Here is a 20,506-nt window from a genome sequence, read left to right as displayed (position 1 = left end):
GCCTGCAGTGCGGGATGAGGAGTATGCAGGAAGACATCATCCCCAGGAGGGAGGTGTAAGTCCGAACTTTCAGGTGCGTTGTCTTCGCCACAGCCGTGGCCAGAGATAAGATCTTGTCTGTCCTCTCTTTTGAGGGGAAGGCTTTTGTGCACACTGTGTCCAACATGGCCCCTAGGAAGGTAATCTTTGTTGCGGGGACCATGCATGATTTTTTGAGATTGAGCGTCAATCCCAGATTTTGAAAGAGATTGGTGCAGGCGTTGGAGGACGTGATTGCGTTCCCAGGTGAGGGTGCTTTCACCAGCCAGTCGTCTAGGTAGGGGAAGACTTGGTGGCCCAGTTGACGCAGGAAGGCTGCCACTGGCGCAAGGCATTTCGTGAAAATGCGCGGTGCGGACTTGAGGCCGAACGGCAGGACTTTGAACTGATAGTGACGGCCCGCCACCTCGAATCTTAGGAATTTCCGGTGATTTTTGAGGATGGGGATGTGGTAGTATGCATCCTGGAGATCCAGTGATACCATGAAATCTCCTTTCTCTAGAATGCCCAGGATTTCTTGAATCGTCACCATCCTGAACGATTGGCTCCGCAGGAAGGTGTTGAGTCCCCGGAGATCCAGGATGGGTCTCCACTTGTTTTCTTTTTGTTGTACAAGAAAGAAGTGGGAGTAAAATCATTTCCCCTTTGAGGATGCCGGAACCCTTTTGATTGCTCCTTTTTGTAGCATTGTCGAAAGTTCCTTCAGAAGCAGGCGTGGATGTTTGTGTGTCCGTCTGCGTGGAGGGGTATTGGGAGGGATGGAGGTGAATTCGAGAGAGTGGCCGAATCGAATAATTTGAAGAACCCACCGGTCCGTGGTGATGTACTGCCAATTGTGGAGGAAATGGGTCAGCTTTCCTCCAATTTGAAAGGATGGATATGGTGTTTGGACTGGCTGGAGTAGTCGGTCACTGGCGGCCGCCAGCGCCCCTCTTGGTATTTTTACCTCTGTAGGTTGATCTTCCGAATGAAGATTGACGGCCTTGCTGTTGTTTGTTTTGGTACTGGCCTTTGTGATTGTATGAGGACGAGGACCTGTTTTGATATGAGCCTCGATAGGAGGACTGACCTCTGGGCCTGTTGCCCCGAAAGGACTGGTTTCTAGACTGCAGAGAGCCCAGTGCCCTTGCCGTGTCTGTGTCCTTCTTAATGGCCTGTAGAGCCTCGTCGACCTTTTCTCCAAACAGGAGCTGGCCGTCGAAGGGCATGTCCAGAACCTTCGCTTGGACTTCTTGGCGGAATGAAGTCGCTCTTAGCCATCCCTGGCGTCTCAGTACAGCAGCTCCCGCAAGTTGACGGAAGCCTGTCATGGCTGCGTCAATAGCACAGTCTATGAGTTCCGCTGCAGAAGATTGACCTTCCGCGAGGAGCGCTTTCACCTCACCCTGGACGTCATCAGGCAGTTCCTTCATGTAAGGAGCAATGTCCTCCCACAGCTGGCGATTGTAACGCCCCAGCAAGGCAATGGAGTTGGCCACCTTGATGGACATGGCCGATGTGGATGTGAAACGTTTGCCAATCGTATCAAGTTTTCTGCCCTCTTTGTCCGGGGGAGCGGACAGTGGTGAGGAAGGGTTGCGGGAGTGTTTCTGGGCCGCCTGCGTCACTACCGAGTCCGGTTTGGGGTGACCATTAAGGCAAGCCGCCGCAGTGAGTGGTGCTCTGTATTTCTTATCTAGGCGTGGGACCACCGCCGGCACAGAAGCAGGAGTTAGCATTAACTTCTTTCCTTGTTCCCACAAAAATTCTATGATCGGAACAGCTTTTGTAGATTTCTGAGTCTGTTCCTTAAAGTCGTGCAGGAAACAGTCAGTTTCCGTGGATTCCACCACCATGTGGAATCTCTTCGCCGCACTCTCCACCAGCTTGTGGAAGCCAGCAATGTCCACCGGGGGGGAGTCCGCTTGGCGTGGTTGTGGTGAGGCTGGGGATGATGCTATATATTCATCCTCTTCATCCTGGTCCGAGTGGTCCGAGTGAACCTCCTGGACCTCTCCCTCCTCCAGTTCTTCCTCTTCCTCCTCATCGTCCGAAGAAACCCCCACTTGAGGCTGGACGTCGTGGTGGGTTTGATGGTGAAGGTGAGTGCGTTCCGGTGCGGACACCTGTCCTTGAGCTGGAGGTGTCTGATCCCCCTTGTCCCCTGGTGCGGGACTCTTAGGCGCTTGACCACCTCTGTTAGCCTCCGGAAAGCGTTGCTTGTAGTCTTGCACAAGAAGTCGTAAGTCATCCACCAGGGTCGCTGGTAAGCATATCATGGGGGTGACTTCAGTGCGGACACTGGCCTGGACGGAGTGTTCCTGGTAGGTGAATTCCTCCAGTTCCTCATCAGTGCTTTGACATTTTATGTGAAGTTCTGAGACTTAAGTAGCGGGATCCAGATGGTCATCCTCTTCGGATTCCTCACTTTGGAAAATTTCTTGAGGTGGTTGCTTGTCCACCTTGCTTGGAGACGTCGTTTCCGGGGTAATTAGTGGTTTGCTTGGTTTACCAGACCGTATGGTAGAGCTGGTCGTCGTCGAGGGGATCGTCGACGGTGGTAGCATCATGGACGGTGCCTCCACCAGTTTCGATTTTTTCCATGGTTCATTCGACGACGAGTCGTCCGTCGACGGTGTCGTCGTCGAGTCCGTCGACAGAGCCTTTGGTGTCGTCGTCGACGGGGTCGTCGTCGACGGGGTCTTCGTCGACGGGGTCTTCGTCGACGGGGTCGTCGACGACGAGTCTCTCGTCGACGGGGTCGTCGACGAGGTCTTCGTCGACGGTGGGGTGGACGAAGGGATCTTGGTCGTCGACGACTGCGAAGTCGTGGTCTTCATCGACGGTGCCTTCGTAGACGATGGTCTCGTCGACGAGACTCTCGTCGACACTCTGGTCGTCGCCGGTTTTGACGACGATGGGCTCGTCGCTGGTGACGGCGTCGACGACGGTGTAGTTTTCGTTGTCGACATGGTCTTCGTCGTCGACGACGATGTCAGTGGAACAATTGAAGAAACAGGTCTACCTGAAGAGGAGGAGGACTTAGTCATCGTCGTCGATGCTGAGGGCGACGACGCTGATGTGGTAGAGACGGTGGTTTTGACTGAAGTAGTCCTCTGGCTTTGTCTGGAGGACGGAGCAGGCATTTTAAAGGTTTTATCCTCTTTAGCAGACACTGAAGATGACGCAGATCTCGCCTCTGAAGACTTTTTGTGAGTCTTCGTAGGAGGAGTGTCTGAGGGGCCCGGGGAAGCTTCCCTTGGCCTCTTGTTTGAGACAGCAGATGGCCTGGAAACGCTGCTCACAGAGGAGTCCAGATTGTCTCTGTTTTTAAGCCTGTCCAGCCAAATCAGAAGGCGACCTTCCCTGTCTCTCACAGTCTTTTTTGGAAAAGACCGACAGATTGCGCATTTCTCCGAATTATGGTCCGGGTAAAGGCAATACAAGCACAGGTCGTGCTTATCATCCACATGTATTCTTTTCTTGCTGCAGGAAGAGCAGGCCCTGAACAGGGCTTTCTTCCCCGAGTCAGACATGGAAAAAGCAGTAGAAACACACACTTACTTCAGGGATAGTGTGCTGAAGAAGTCCTTGAAGAGTTTTGAGTTTCCAGAGAACACTTTCAAAGAAGGTTTGGTGAAATTAGAGTAATCCTGAGGAGAGCTCAGGCAGGAGACTCCCTAGCACAACGTGCGGTAGAAAATCTGAGGGACTGAGGCTCCTCCCAGGAAGGTTCTAGAGGGAGGTCGGAGCTGATTGGCTGACTATGTCAGTTTGGTCCTTTTTACATAAGGACAAGGAAAGGCTACTAAGGGGAGACCCTTGGACCCTTTCTCTCTATGTATGTCTATGGACATTACTTTTTTATTTACCGGAGGCTCCCGTCTCGACGACGGGGAATGATTCAGGCATGTGAATCTATGAAAGACACCCCTAATACTGGATAACCTGAAGTTCCAGTGAAATTAAATGAAATGAATTCATACTTGTATAGCGCACTTATACCCTGAGGCGTCTTGGCGCTGTACGCATACCGCTGTGGAACCCTTCCTGGCTTCTCCCTTTAAAATGCCCACTCCCGGGCACCCCAGAGGTGAAGCCAGGCATCCCAGCACTGTTGGGGCCGTTGTGGAGATTAAGCAAGCTATTGCCCAGAGTTGCAGAGTGGGACCCATGATTAGAATAGGTACTGAGGCGAGAAATATCAGGTCCGAGGAAATTGAGCCTAAGACCCGCCGAGGTGGGAATTGAAACCTGGTCCCGGGCCAGATCTCTGCATCAGGGTCTGCCGCTCTAACCATTGAGCCACGCTTCTCCACGTGGGCACAGCATCAGGGAAACCTGTCCAATTACGTCCAGATCCCAGAGGGCACTGCACACCAACTGCAGTGGTAGCTCACAAACCAGGATTGAAACACAATGCAGATCTTGATGACCATCGTGGACCCTTGAAGGAGCTATTATCACTGGACAGTCAAGGTAAAATTAAGTCGTTATCCTATGTCCAAATGTTGCTAGTACATATCAGTTTAGGGGGCCCATGGGCCTACTCATTATCCCCGACCTATCTATTCAAGACTACACCTAAGGATGCATTCTGGTACCATGTAAATTCCAGAAAATTCTAGAATGTGTCCAAAGGGTTGCTTAGTACTCTTTTTTTTATTTTAAACTTGATTTTCAATTTGAACCCTTCTTGGATATTATTAACCCATTAGCTGCAAAGTCCCTTACCTTAAATTCCTCCAGGGAACTTTACCATTAATGTCTTTATTATCAAAGTGGAACCCTTTAAATTTAATAAGTACTGTATGTCCAGTTTGCCAATAGCTAGAGGAGTTACTAGTTAACATTATTTTATTCTGTTCTGGTTATACCTGGCCAAGAAAAACATGGATCATCCTGTTTTGGAAGCAATTTGGATGCCGTCTACTAGAGGTTGCCACACGGTTCCTCTGTACAGTATCCTCTCAGTTATTTTCTTTGCGGTATCCAAGTACCTTCCTTGGAGCAGGTCAATCAGATACAGGGTGCTGGAGTTATTGGCTTTCGCATTATGCTTTCTCTTTGTCTCAGTCTCCCAGTACCGATGTATTTGTTAGATAGCGCTTAGCATCGGTGTCCTTTATTTGTTGTATTTTAACTATATATCTTTTTAAATGCCAATTGTAACTGATTATAAAGTATTTTATTTATTACAGTTTAAAGGTACACTTCCATTGATCATTTAAATTTTGTAATGGCATGACTCAGCACCGTGTTGTAAATTGAGTTTGTGTATCTTTAGTTTTACATATGTACTGTTATGTACTCTTATGGTTGAAAACTCTGAATAAAGTATTTGATGATGAAATATTTTACAAATCTGAAAACAAAATTAAATTATTTTTCTCTACATTTTCTCTTATAGGTGATTTAATTAAAGAAAGAGGTAAGATTATAAATTGAGCAATCATAAATGGATCTTATATAAAAGTAAATCTGAAAGAAACATGTTAGTTATAGATTCCTTACCTTAGAATTACCCCCAGGCGTCAGACTGGATCTGGAAAGTTTTTTCGTCAGCAGTACCCCTGCGCATCGAAAGGTGGCGTCGGTCAGCTCTGCGATCATCATTGGCATCGTGTTTGCCGGGATGACGTCGCGGCAGCTAATTAGACGATGCCCTCGCGAGCTGACATCAGTTCTTTCTTTTTCTGTGCTAGCCAGTGCATATCAGGGAAGAGCGGTACCTCTAGTAAATTTTTGACTACTCTTTTTGCGACTTTTGTCGACTTCTTTTTCCAGTCGTATGACATCTGGTGTACGAGGGATGCCCAGTTTCAAGCAATGCAGTTCCTTTAAGCGACTGATGTCCGTGATGGATCCGCACCGCATGTGTCTTTTTTGCCTAAAGCACTACCATGACCCCAAGTCGTGCTCTGACTGCCGGCCCATGGTCCGAAGACTTTGCGGGAGCGGTCCCGTAAGTTACTCGAGGCTGGGCAGCTGGCTCCATGCCGCTCAAGGTCCCGTTCTCGTGGGAGGTCGAGGGACCGGTCGCGGAGTCATCATCATCACTCCTCGTCGAAGTCTTCGCACTCGGGCTCAGGTAAGTCGAAGCACAGGAAGAAGTCGCAGAAGCTCCGTCGCTCTTCGATTTCCTCTCAACGGTTGGCTGGCGCAGCGCAGAGTGTTGGTGGTGCCACTGCCAATGCTCCGAATGTGGAACCTCCATGGTCGACTCCGGGCTTCCCTCCCTTTCTGGGATCGAGCTTCGTCAGTTCTATGAATCCATGCATGCCATTTTTGGGCAGCCCGATTCCACCGGCGCTCCGTTGTGCCACATGAAGCCGGTTGGGGCCATAGACCTTCGTCACCAGTGGCTCCGGCACCACAGGGCCCCCTTGGATCCAGACCTGGTCCAGATCGGCACCAGCAGACAATGTGACACCTCCCCCGGTGCTGGCTTCACTGCACCATGTCCATAGCCGGCAACAGCTGGACCCCCTGCTGGCGTTGACCCCAACCTCATCCTTGGCATGGACAGAGAGCCAGACCAGCATCGCCCGATGCCAGATCTAGCACGGATAGGAAATGTTGTCTCTATGTTCAGCCCTGGCCCTTATCAGCCATTTTGACAGCCAGGGGAGGATGATGAGGACTGGGAGGGTTATGCTGTCCCTTTATCTGACCAGATCGTGGATGAACAGGACTGGAGAGAGGAACTTGGGGAAGCCATTGCTCTAGATACATCTCCAGACCTTGGCATGGTGTCTCCTCCTACCGTGGCTACAGAGGAAGGAGCGTCTTACCCTGCGGTGTTGCATAGGACGGCCGAGGCCCTAACCCTCGAGCTTCCTACTGTGGCAGTCAGGACAAACCCCCTGACAGAGGTGCTTCAGCCGTCAGTGAGCTCTTCCAAGTCAATACTTTTTTTCAATGATGCCATCACCAACATACTTTTGAGCACCTGGTCCTGGCCCAACACAGAGGCTCTTGTGGATAGGATTAATTGCCCGACTCCACCACCCGGCTCCAGGCGACCCCAATTTCCTCTGCCAACATCCCACCGTGAGAGCTTGGTGGTCCAAGCCTCAAGTTCCAAAGGCGCATTCCCTAATGCACCACCTGATAGGGAATCCAAGAAGCTGGATCAGCTTGGGAAGAAGATGATTTCTCCCTCCAGCTTAGGACTACAGTCTGCAAACACCGCATGTTTGTTGGGCCATTATTCCCACTCCATGTGAGATACAGTGGTGCAAGTTCTGCCCAGTATCCCTAGGAGGCCCGGGCTGTACTCTGCCGTACTGTGGCAGAAGGGAGAGAAGCAGCAAAGTTTATGATTCGTTGTGGACTGGACACTGCCGACTCACTGGGTTGGACCATTTCAACGTCGGTGGTGCTTCGCCGTCACGCCTGGTTGTTATCGACTGGCTTTTCAGGGGATGTCCAGAACTCTCTCATGGACAAGCCCTTTGATGGCCATCGCCTGTTTGGTGACAAAGCACACTGGCAACGCGTTTCAACCTCTCCACCACATGTCGCGCACAGTCTGCTTTTCGCCCCCTTCGTGGCAACGGAAGGGGTGCCCCAACAAGTCCCTTTTCCAGGCCGGCACACGCTGTTCATCCCCAACGTGGCCCGGGACTTGGGAACAACCAACGTGGTTCCGGGGGCCAGCGGGCGGGCCAGTTTACCACTTCCCCCCTGCAGCAGCCTTCAAGCCCTCCTAGTCTGACCTTTCAGGCCCATCAGACGCCAGTGGGAGGCAGGATCCGACATCACCTCCCCCACTGGTGCACCAGAACGTTGGACCGGTCGGTTTTGCAGATAGTCTGAAGGGGCTACTCCCTCCCATTCGAGACCACCCCTCCAGCCATGCCACCCCAGTACCATTGCTTGTCAGGGGATCATCTGGCACTTCTCCAATAGGAAGTTGCGGCTCTCTTGCCCAAGGGAGCCCTTGAGTGCGTTCCTGCCCCAAAAGTAGGTTGTGGTTGGTATTCCCACTACTTTCTGGTGCCCAAGAAGGACAAGGGCCTGCGTCCTATCTTGGATCTCAGGCATGTCAACCGCTTCCTACGGAAGGAGAAGTTCAAAATGTTGACCCTCGCTCAAGTCCTGTCTGCCCTCGACCGTGGAGACTGGATGGTAGCGTTAGACTTGCAGGACACTTACTTTCACATCCCTATCCTGCCGGCCACCGGCGCTACCTGCGGTTCACAGTAGGCCACAAGCATTTTAAGTTTACTGTGCTCCCCTTTGGCCTTACCAGTGTCCCTCGGGTGTTCACAAAAGTGTTGGTGGTGGTCGCAGCTCCTCTGCGCAGATCAGGGGTTCCAGTCTTCCCCTATCTCAACGACTGGTTGTTGAAGGCGGACTTGCCACCTCCAGACTACATCCGACCTCCTTCATTCACTGGGGTACTCCATCAACGTGCCAAAGTCATATCTGACTCCCTCTCAGAAGCTCCTTTTCATTGGTCGGGTTCTGGACACGACGCAGTTTCTGGTTTATCCTCCTGAGCAGCGAGTCCGGGATATTCGGGCTATGATTCTGATCTTTCAGCCTCTATCCCAGGTTTTGGTCAGACTGACCCTCTGGCTGCTGGGTCTGATGGCCTCCTGCATACTGCTGGTAGATAATGCCATATGGGAGATGCAGGCTCTGCAGTGGGACCTGAAGTTCCAGTGGGCAGACCATCAGGGAAACCTATCCAATTACGTCCAGAACTCAGAGGACACTGCACACCAACTGCAATGGTGGCTCACAAACCAGGATTGGATCATCGTCAGACCCCTCTCCCTTCCCCAACCAGAGTTCACAGTGGTGACTGATGCATTACTTCTGGGACGGGACGGCCACATGGGGAATGTGGAGATCAGAGGACTCTGGTCTCCAGCGGAGTCCGGGCTCCATATCAACCTTCTCGAGCTTCGGGCGATTCGTCTTGCACTCAAGGCATTCCTTCCCTCTGTCCGGGGAAGAGTAGTTCAGGTGTTCACAGACAACACCGCCGCATATGGTACAGTAACAGACAAAGTAGGGTGGGGTCCGTGGACCCTCTGTCAAGAGGCCCTCCGTCCTGGATATGGCTGGAACATCAGGGCATTGCCCTGGTGGTTCATCACCAGACAGGTTCACTTAACACCAGGGCGGACGAACTCAGCCGCAGGTGCATAATGTCTCACGCATGGCTTCTCAACTCGGAGGCGGTGCAAGGTCTCTTTTCGACAGTGGGGAGAGCCTTGGTTAGATCTATTCACCTCCAAAGAGAACGCGCAATGTCAGCAATTCTGCGCATTGGAATTTCCGAGGCGGCACTCGCTCAGTGACACTTTTCGTCACAAGTGGAGTTGTGGTCTTTATACGCCTTTCCGCCTATACCACTTCTGCCCAGAGTGCTGAAGTAGATCAAGTGTGACTGGGCCCAAGTCATCCTTGTGGCTCCAGACTGGGCATAGAGAGTCTGGCATCCCGAGCTCTTGAACATGGCCATTGATCGCCCGACTCTACTGCTTCTTCGGGCAGATCTTCTGTCGCAGCAGCAGGGGACGGTCCTCCACCCGAACCTGTCCAGCCTCCACCTCCTTGCGCAGAGATTGCGCGGCGACAGATGACAGCTTTTGACCTTCCCCCCGAAGTCTGTGATGCGATCTTGGCCAGGCGTCCCTCCACAAAAAACGGTATACGCCTGCCGATAGAACAAATTTGTGGCATGGTGCACAGCAGAGGCTGTGGATCCCCTTTCTGCCCCTCTTTCTGAGGTTCTCTTGTTCCTCCTTTCTTTGGCCCAGCAGGGATCTGCTCTGGACACCCTAAAGGGCTACCTCTCGGCCGTTTCAGCCTTTCTTAGGCTTACTGATCAGCCTTCTCTTTTCAAGTACCCTGTTGTAAATCACTTTCTTAAGGGCATTACTCATCTCTTTCCTCCTATTCCATTCGTAATGCCTCAGTGGGACTTGAACTTAGTTCTTACCTACCTTATGTGCGTTCCCTTTGAGCCGCTACAAAACTGTCTTTTTAGACTTTTGACACTAAAAACTGCCTTTCTCGTTGCCATCACCTCTCTACGCAGGGTGAGTGAGCTACAGGCTCTCTCCTCAAAACCTCCTTTTCCTGCTGTTCATCCAGACAAGGTTGTCCTTCGGACCGGTCTGTCCTTCCTGCCAAAGGTGGTCACTTCTTTTCACATTGGCCAAACCATCACTTTGCCCACCTTCTTTCCACCTCTGCACCCTTCAAAAGAAGAAGAGCGACTCCACCGTCTGCATCCAAAATGTGAGCTTTCATATTACTTGGATCGCACGAAACAATTCCGGGTGGATGACCTTCTCTTTGTTGGCTTTGTGGGCGCCATGAAATTTCAGGCAGTGCACAAGCAGACCATTTCTCGGTGGGTCGTCTTGTGCCATCAAGGCTTGTTTCTCTTTGGCTAAGAAGGAGCCTCCATTGGGATTAGGAGCCTATTCTACCAGGGCGACGGCAGCTACCACTTCTCTGGGAGGTGAAGTTCCCCTTAATGACATCTTTTAGGCAGCTACGTGGGCATCACTGCACACATTCACAAAACACTACTGCCTGGACAGCTAAGTCCGGAGAGACGGCTTCTTTGGCCATTCTGTTCTCCAGGACTTTCTGGTGTGAACTTGGTTTGCAGACCCACCTCCAGGGTTGGTATTGCTCGGGTATCTATTCTAAGGTAAGGAATCTATAACTAACATGTTTCTTTCAGATGCACAAGTTACTCACCTTTGGTAACGATATTTTTGTAAGAAACATAAGTTACTTATAGATTCCTTACCGCCCCACGCATCCTCCCCATTCAGCGAACTGATTTCTAGGGTTAAGGTATCTCCTTTTCAGGGCCCTAGTATTGTGCACCAGTGGTCAGTGTCTTGTATGGCTCAGTGCTACTGACGTGGAAAGTTGTGTACAGAACTGACGTCAGTTCACAAGGGTGGCGTCTAAGCAGCTGCCACAATATCATCTCGGCGATCACGAGGGCCAACAATGATCGCGGAGCTGACCGTCACCACCTTTCGACGTGCAGGGGTACTGCTGACGAAAAAACTTTCCAGATCCAGGCTGAGCCTGAGGGCAATTCTAAGGTAAGGGATCTATAACTAACTTATGTTTCTTAAAGATATATTGTTACCGAAGGTAATTAACTTGTGCTTCTACTTATCTCATATTAATTTGTTTTTGTGTACACAATCTCCAACATGAAAAAGGGGAGTGTGATGGTATTTCTATTGATATAGTGGCATTGTACACAGTAGTTAATCTATCCCAGTTCAAGTTTGGAAATAGTTTTTTTGGCATCAATATCAGGGACCTTAGTGGCTTCTTGCATAAAGCTCTCAAATGTTGAAATCCTTCTACGCATTGATGATCTGATTCTGGAAAGTAAGGATATGACAGGGGACCAGGCAGGGCTGTCCCCTTTCGCCCCTTTTATTTTCCCTCTTCATCGAGCCATTGGCAATAAAAATACGAGTTAAAACGTCAATCTGGCCCCTCTACCAGGGACGACAAAAATTAAGCTCTTTGCAGATGATTTCATATCTGAACCCAGATAAGGCAAATATCCAGTTGGCGCTTGGGGAAATTCAAGCATTTACAGATTATGGGGAATAAAAGGTCAACAAGTCCAAAATGGAGCTCCTCCTTTTTAATTCACCTGAGGTCAATCTTCCTTAAGGGTTAAAAGTTCGGCCATTAAGACCTATTAGATATCTGGGCTTATTCGTCAACACAGATTTCTCTCAACTGTTTCAATTAAACTACATAAAAACGCTCAATAAAATAAAAATGTTAAGAAAAATTGTCGCTATCACCTCTGACAATAGTAGGCCGAGTCTCTTTAGTGAAGATGTCAATTCTTCCTCTGCTGATACTCTGTTTTTTTAATCTCCCCTTAAAAATACTGATTGTTTATTTTAACAAAGTAAACAAAACTCTATGGCAGGTTGTATGGACAAAAAAAGCCCAGGAACAAGCTTCTATTCTTCAACTAGACGTGGAGCAGGGAGGACTTGCCTTCCCTCATTTATCTATCTATTATCAAGCTGCATTGATGAGCTTATTAACGTAGCTGATGGCTCCTACCTCGAAATTTGACAACATTGTTTTTTAATCTGATGCTGGCAGAAACCGAAATTAAGTTACCAGCATTTCTGCGTACTGCGAAGCTACCCAAAAGAACAAGGTATAAGGTGGTGAACACTATGGCTAACCGCAATCAACGGATCCATAAAGCTTACGATATTCCACTGTGCCACCAATTTATTCCCCTTAAAGACTGTGAGTTGTGGGGTCTCCAGGTTTCACAAAATGTATTGCAGTCCTATAATAGGCTAGGATTCCGTAAACTTGGAGATTCCTACAACGGTACCATTCTTATATTATGGGAGGTATTTGTATCACATTGTGCACTTCAGAGGGGCAATCTCAGGTTAAGTTTTAGACAATTTGTCTCCTTACGAACAAGTATAAAATAATCATTGAGAGGGAAAGAATAATTCTGAAAGCAGCACAAGAGTTGAACTAAAGCAGAATTGGTAATTGGTATTGTTTATTACGACAAGGTTTGAATCAGAAGCTCATTGAATGAATGAATGAATGAATGAATGAATGAAAAAAGAATTTATACAGCGCACGTTCACCAACGGTTTCTTGGCTCTTTGGGACAGACTGGAGCTAACAGCGGAGCAGAAAGATTCTAATCAAATGCTTGTGCGAATAACCACGTCTTCAGTGCTTTCCTGAACACCTGGTAGGAAGGGATGAGGCGAAGGTCAGGTGGGAGGGAGTTCCAGAGGTGGTGGGCTTGTGAAGCAAATCTTAAGCCCACAAGCTTTTTCGCCTGAACAGGCAAGTGGAAAGCAAATTGAGGCCCGCCGACCGGAGTGCTCGGGAGGGGGTGTAACGGTGGAGCAAAGCGGCAATGAAGGAGGGGCCTTGGTTTTTGAGGGCTAGGTAGGTCATACAGCCCACCTTGAAAAGACTCCGCTGAACAACAGGAAGCCAGTGTAAGCTTCTCAGAAGCGGTTTCACAGAACAAGACCTACACTGCCGAAAGACCAGTCTGGCGGCCTGGTTTTTAGCCAGTTGGAGTTGATGGTACTGGTAAAGGGGGATCCCGATATAGAGAGAATTTGCATAATAAATGCGGGACACTACTAGACCCAGTATGACGTGGACGAGGGCATCATGGGTAAGGAATCTGCTAATCTTCTTGATGCGGCGCAGATAGAAAAAGCAGGCCGACATCACTGATTTAATTTGAGGTTTCATAGACAGATCCTTACTGATGGTAACACCAAGACTCTTAACCGAACTCGCCGGGCAGGGTGCGCCGCCCAGCGTGTGCAGCCAGAAACTAGGGTTCCAAGGATTATTCGGGGGACCAGTGAGCACCAGCTCAGTCTTGTCTGGGTTAAGCTTGAGCTGATTGTCCCTCATCCAGCAGCTGATAAGGGTCATAGTGTTCTGGAAATTCGCCACTGAGGAGGGGGAAGAAGCAATATTGAAGATGAGCTGCATGTCATCTGCATAATTGAAAATAACCACAGGTTTCTCCCTGAGTTTGGCGATCAGTGGGAGGATGTAAAGGTTAAATAGCAAGAGGGAAAGGGAGGAGCCTTGGGGGACCCCACAAGTCAGGTCCTTCGCCTTGGACATGAAGGAGCCAAGACGAACTGCTTGCTTACGGTCTTGCAAAAATGAAGCAAGCCATCTAAGCGGGGTGCCCCTGATGCCGGCGTTCTCGTTCCGCTGAATAAGGATGGAATGGTCAACGGTATCGAACGCCGGCGACAAATCAAGGAGCACCAAGGCCTGAGAGATGTTCTGGTCTTTCCTAAGTTCGTCGTGGACTGCCACCATGACCGACTCAGTTGAGTGCTGGGGTCTGAATCCTGCCTGGTGCTGGTCCAAAAAGTCTGAGCTTTCAATAAAGGTGCCCAGGCAGCTGGAAACATGGGCCTCCAGTAGTTTCCCCAGAAAGGGGAGCAGGGAAATCGGCCGATAGTTACTAAGGGTGGCTGGGTCAGCCCCAGGTTTTTTCAGGATAGGTGTAACAATGGCCGATTTGAAAGAACTGGGAACTATGCGCTGGCAAAGGGAGTTGTTCAGCAAGGAGAGGGGGACTTCAGGGAGGTCGAGAAAAATCTTCTGAGTAATATGGGCAGGGGAACTGTCAGAAGGAGAGCCAGAGCGAACTCTGCAGAGGAGCGGGGAGAGGGTGTCCGTGGTGATAGGAGGGAAGTTCAGCAGAGAGATTGAGTTTATTGGGGGGCAGCCTGTGTCAAATCCTGGGTCAGGGTTAGAAATGCTAGCTTTAATAGGATCAATCTTCTCAACAAAGTAATTATTGAGGGAGTCGCAGAGGGGCTGGGAGAACACAGGGGTCATCGTGATCCGGTCTTGTTTAGCAAGTTCATTGACTATCGTAAAGATCTCCCTAGATTTATTGGAGGAATTGAGGATTTTCTGCGAGAAATACTCTGTTTTCGCCGAAAGAATGGCTGATTTGTATTCTTTCAAGGCTGCCAGAAAGACCAGCTTCTTGCAATGGCAGTAGTCGGCCCTCCACTTACGCTCAGCTTGCCGAAGGGTAAGTTTCATATCAGAAAGATTTTTAGTAAACCAACGTTGGGCGTTGTGGGGGCGTTTAGACCGGAGTTTCTTTAGTGGGGCGAATGTGTCCCGGGCGTCTGCCAACCAGGTGTGGATGTTATCAGCCTGAGCATTGACGGACAAGGGAAGACCAGTCTCCCCAATCAAAGGGGGGATCGTTGTAGTCAGCGAGAGACAGAGTGAGGGGAGGTTGACTCGGCCCCAGTTACGAGTTAGAGGGGGGTTGCAAGGGCACGCTGTGGTTGTTGGGGGCTTGGGGACCGTGAAAGAGACAAAGAAATGGTCCGACCAAGCACATGGAGAGATCTGTACGTTAAGGATGTCCTGGTTTAGTGACCAGATCTGGTCAAGGGTGTGTCCCTTGACATGAGTAGGTGCATGGATGAACTGGAGAAAGTTGAGACCGGCTAGCAGGTCTGTGAACTCCCTAGAAAGGGCGCTTTCGTGCAGCGTGTTAGGACAGAAGTTGAAGTCCCCAATAACGAGGATACTGGCGTAGTTAACTGCCAGTTCAGCTATCACGCTGCCAAAGTGATGCAGAAAGCTGGGCGAGTGACCAGGGGGGCGGTAGAATAAAGCAAAAGTAAGAGGGAGGGTATCCAACTCAAGTTTAAAAATGATATAATCAGCAGAGGGTATCGGAAACATTGTGAGGAATTTGGATTTGTAGGAATGGGAGATGATGGCTGCCACTCCTCCTCCCATTTTGCCTCGGGCGCGATTGGCCTGAAGGACATAGTAGCCGTCAGGGACGGCTGCCAAGATGTCAGGAGAGGACTCTTCTGTGAGCCAAGTTTCAGACAGCAAAAGTATGTCTGGCTTTGCTGCATCTAGAAGATAAAATATCTCAACCTGGTGTTTAACCAACGATCGGGTGTTGAGATACCAGATGGACAGGCAGTCGAGTTTGACACCCAAGCTGTCTAAGGGCAGGTTGGTTAGCGATGGGACCAAGTTGAGGTCACTAGAAGACAGCGTGGCAGCAGCAGAGATAGGGGGGGAGGGTTCCAGTGAGCTAGGGCATACATAGTTGTCTGAGGCAAGCGTAAGCTTAGGAGGGGGCACTCTTCCACGTAAGGCAAACATCTCCTCAGCCGAATACACCCTAGTGGATATCCGCGCAGCAGGGGGACTGGCCCCTGGTCCCGGCCGTGCGTGGACGGGCGCAGACGGGCTTGCCTTTGGCGCACCTTTGGCGTGCCATCGCCGCACCCGCTGCGCGTGTCCGCGGCGCGTCGTGGATTGCATAGGGTAATAAGGAAGAGAAGGAGGTCGGAGCGCTAGACCGCTCACCTCCTTCTACCGAAAGTGGGGAATCCCTAGCAAGTGTCGCGGTTAATGGGCTCCCTCCACATCAATCGAGCTTGCAATCAGCTTGTGGTGGACCGGGGAGTCCAGCGGCACAGCCACACACACGGAGGGTAAGAGGAGAAATGCGGGGAAGGTTAAAACAGCACATACAGCTCTTAGTCAGCTGTAGTGATGGTAGGCATAAAGAAATAAAAGATTTTAAAATTACGATAACAATCGCGGGGAAAGTGTAAAACAGCACACACAGCTTAGTCAGCTGTAGTGGTGGTAGGCACAAAGAACAAAGATTTTAAAATTACGGTAACAATCACCGCACAGCCGCAAGCAGCAGCGCATCCAGCGCGTGTCCTTCCTGCCCCGGCTTTTGAAGAGAAGGAGGTCGGAGCGCTAGACCGCTCACCTCCTTCTACCGGAAGTGGGGAATCCCTAGCAAGTGTCGCGGCCAATGGGCTCCCTCCACATCAATCGAGCTTGCAATCAGCTCGTTGTGGACCGGGGAGTCCAGCGGCACAGCCACACACACACAGAGAGTTAGAGGAGAAATGCGGGGAAGGTTAAAACAGCACATACAGCTCTTATTCAGCTGTAGTGATGGTAGGCACTGAGGAAATATAAATTTTATGGTCAAGTTATGTTCCCTAACGTGTACCCCACCGTCTCCATGTACCAGCTTGAAGTGCATGTAACTTCCCTCCTGTGCCAGCTATGAAGACGCAAATACATTTGCGTCCAACGTTAACATGTCCTCTTTCAGACCCGCCATGAACGGGTTGAATATTCAGTTTCTAAATATGCTATGCCAACGTCTTTTTGTGGTATACTTTACACGTTTTTCAGCTCTGGCGAAGTAGGCCCTGAATTCTGCCATCAAGCCTTTTCTGCCTTCTGACTCTGAGATGCCTCAGCCTGGGCCAGCCTCTGTACCCGTGACCTCTGCCTTACTTCCTGCGCGGCTCCCCGCGCTTAGCTCAGCCTGCTGCCTGCCAAGACTGAATTCAACCTTCGAATTATCTGTTCCGCTCCTCGAAAATGCATTCCTACCTACTAGTTTAAGTAAACATCCCCCCAGCTGCAGAGCAAAGGGCCCGGCCTCACTGTCTCCGTGCAAGTAATTCATAGCCTCTGTTACCATGTTACCATGGAAGGCCCATGCCCCCACGCTTCTCATACAGACACTTAGACGCTTATACACGCACAGTCAGTATAGAATAGTCTCTGCCCCAGAGACCTTTTCCGTCCAGATAACTTAGTTCCTAAACATCAGATACCAGATATGATAGAAGCACAAGTTGATCTGACATGCCAGACTTCTGTCTCTTTCCGTCAGTGTAAATGACAAGTCCCCTGCACCCTCCAGCTTCACGTCAATCACACGTCATGCAGCTGCGCGCGCATCCAGGCCTCAGATTTCTGCTGACATTGCAAGATTCTGTTTTTTGTTGCCACCCCTTTATGACACTTACATGTGACGTTTCTAGCACACACCTCTATGTTCACGCCTAAGTTCACGCCTCCTAATTACGTATCACTACCACGTGTGTGTTTTATCTTGTTTCTCTCAGCTGTTACGCCTACTGTATTGGTTTCTATAATCCGTTTTAAGTATATAAGCTATGTATTGTCAATAAAATATTGCTCTATCCCTTCCTACACCCCAGTGGTGGTAGGAACATGATATCCGGTCTGACCATTCCTTTTTAAGGAATAAAACCCCTAAGAACTCTAACACCACGGACTCTGCGTCTTTCTTTCCGATTGAGTTATTATTGATTAAGTACTTACCTGCATAGAAATTAAGACGGTAAATCAAATATTTACCACATTATTTTGGCGCCCGAATAGGGACCCCTCCCCCACCCCACGCGCCGGTTGGTGCGTTGCAAGCTCTGTCCCCTGCCATCAGTTAGACGGAACTACGCATACTGGCAGGATTTCCTGTATCTCCCTCTGGCCCACGGAGGTGACGAAGACTGCAATCAGCACCCAGACGAGGCGGTGAGGAGTGCGGAGGATCCCGACCAGAGCCTAGCCGAAAGAAGCAAGGTCTGAGGTGTCAAGAGGCCCGCCAGTTTTCCGAAGTATCCACGTGTCGAGTCGAGTCCAGTCCGGTCCAGTCCAGTCGAGTTTTCCGAGGCCTTCTGTTTCCGTACTTCCCGGTGAGTACCATTGCTGGGACGTATCTAGACGGGTGCATTATTATGTATCCGGTAAAGACGGGTTTGGGTACACAAATTCGGTCTGCACTGTTTTAGACAGTGTATCTGTACTGTTTAGCAGTATATCCGATTATTCAAGTTCTTGCACTGTTCTCAGCAGTGTATCTGTACTGTTTAGCAGTACATCCAGTATAGGGGGTAGTCATATATGTTTCAAATGTCTTTCATGTGATTAATGTTGTGGTATGAGTGACTGTTTTTAATGTGCATTATTGTGTTCTTGTGTAACTAGTTGTGTCTAGAGTTAAGCAGCAAGGATTGAGCATTCAGTACTAAGTAAACAAGATGCCGTTTTTCAATAAGTTAAAGCAGATAGGAACTAGGAAAGGGATACTAGAGGAAGAAATTCCTATCCCCCTAGGGACACGCCTGGAAATTTCATGTATCATAAGCATGGCATAGATGCCATATTGTATCTAGATTTATGGGCCGATTATACTAAGCATCTAGACGAGAGACACAGGTGGCCCGTTACAGGAACATGGGATGCCGAGTGCATCATGAAGGTAGAAGAAGCACTATGGAAAAAGAAAGCCAGACAATCGCAGAAAGACGCCATAGAATTTTGGCGTAAAGAATCACATAAACGTGCTGAAAAAGCACTCCGTAGAGAAGACAGACATAGAGAAGAGTCAGATAAAGCCCGAGAAAATGAATTAGTTATTGAAGGGATTCGAGTAAAATCAGAACAGGTAGACCGCGCACGAAACAACCTCGTAAATGGCATGTATCTTGTGGCCGAGGGTTCGCCTGAAGCCACTTCAGAAATGCCGAAAAATCTGCCGCCACCATTGGTTCCAACTAAAGTAACTCACAGGACCACTAAAGACATATTTCTGAATTCCTATCTAGAGGATGTAGCTCCCGCTTACACCAGTCCACCTGCCCGCGTCCCGCCTACTGATGGTGACGGAGGTGGCAACCCGCCTCCAGACCATATCCCGCCATTACCGCAACAAGGTTCCCCCGTCCGACAGACTGTTCCTCCACCTCCACCACTTCCCACACCTAAAATTAATATACCAAATCCGTTTGCGCCTGATCCTACTAAAAGACAAGTTCAAGTACAGATACAGACTCCACAGAGAGATAATGCTCAAGCCTCAGCCTCAGGAGGTGCGACCGGGGGTTACCAGACCCCGCCAGCAACACACAGATTACACCTTAGGGACATGCAGAAGCCCTTTACACTCCAATCACCCCGTCTCGACATACTCAAAGAACCGCTTCAAGTTTGCAGATACGATCCAGTACCCGGTAAAGACGATAGGATGTTTATAGCATCGCTACGCTTACGACAAGCTACAGATTACCTAATGTTTTTCTCAGGAATGAAAGAGCACCTAGATAGAATATATCATTTTGTCCAGACTGGGGAAGACCCTGAAAGTATCAAGGAGGCCATGGCACATCAGAAAGTTGACACTCAAGCATATATACTACGTTTTTTCATAAATTGCCTAATAAGAGAACGAGACAGGCCTGAGACAGAACAGGATGAAATGGAAGCCCTAAACAAGTGGGGTCAAAATATATCCGAAGGAAGACATGATAAAGGGGGTTGCATAGCTAGTATGTACAGGAAAATAAGAAAAGCAGTAATAGACATACACGAAAAAGAAAAAGAAAAAGAGAATGACTCCTCCGAGGAGGAGGAAGAACCTGAAGAACCAGAAAAGACTACAGATACGATAGCATATGTAGGTAAGGGAACTTATCTTAGGAAAGGCATTCGTCCAGAAAGCAAGAGAGTCTTCCTCTCTGGCATAACAAAACCAAATTCTCCTGAACATCAGTTTCAAGAGACTGATAAAATGCTTCGAGAACGAATGGGGTACCATGTACTCAATTCTATGGATGAACAAGAACTAGCCCGGTCAGCAGTACTATGGGCTGACAATCCTAATATATACAATGATGACACAGTAGCACAGACATTTCGGAACCTTTCCCCAGACGAGCAGAAATTAGCAGGTGTATACATGATTCAGCACCTCCTCACGTTATACAGAAACCAACATTCTGATCCAGGTCCCTTACACGATACATTAGAAGCACTACTCATGGATAGATGGAGAGGCCTAAGTACCAGGTTAATTCAAATAATTCTAGAACAACGGCACAGATATAACACTTTCTTAGGCTCATAATATGTTCCCGCTCCGCCCCCAGAAAGAAAAATGTATCATATGGAGCGTCTGCATGGCATTGAAAGTCAGAACCCATTACGAGAAGTACACCCAGTCATGGGTACCGATAATACCCTGAAACGTGTGTATGTACACACACCTCTGACCAAGTTAGAACTATTGGAAATGAAAAAACTAGTACCCTGT

General features: G+C 49.3%; 1 protein-coding gene across 5 annotated transcripts in view; it reads left to right on the top strand.

Annotated features, from left to right (window-relative positions):
- Positions 1-20,506, top strand: part of LOC147710105 (butyrophilin subfamily 2 member A1-like) — a 440,009-nt gene that overhangs the window by 221,725 nt on the left and 197,778 nt on the right. For 4 of the 5 annotated variants that reach the window (XM_086920804.1, XM_086920803.1, XM_086920806.1 and 1 more), the window contains one exon: positions 5,429-5,449. The exons of the other annotated variant lie outside the window; for it this stretch is intronic. In XM_086920804.1, the coding sequence (XP_086776930.1) occupies positions 5,429-5,449 (21 nt within the window). The remainder of the gene's footprint in view (positions 1-5,428; positions 5,450-20,506) is intronic. 5 annotated transcript variants of the gene reach the window in all.

This window comes from Lissotriton vulgaris, chromosome 5 (assembly GCF_964263255.1).
Source record: "Lissotriton vulgaris chromosome 5, aLisVul1.2, whole genome shotgun sequence".
NCBI classification, from domain to species: Eukaryota; Metazoa; Chordata; class Amphibia; order Caudata; family Salamandridae; genus Lissotriton; species Lissotriton vulgaris.
The sequence above is the reverse complement of the archived record's forward strand: the minus strand, read 5'-3'. Positions and strand labels throughout refer to the sequence as shown.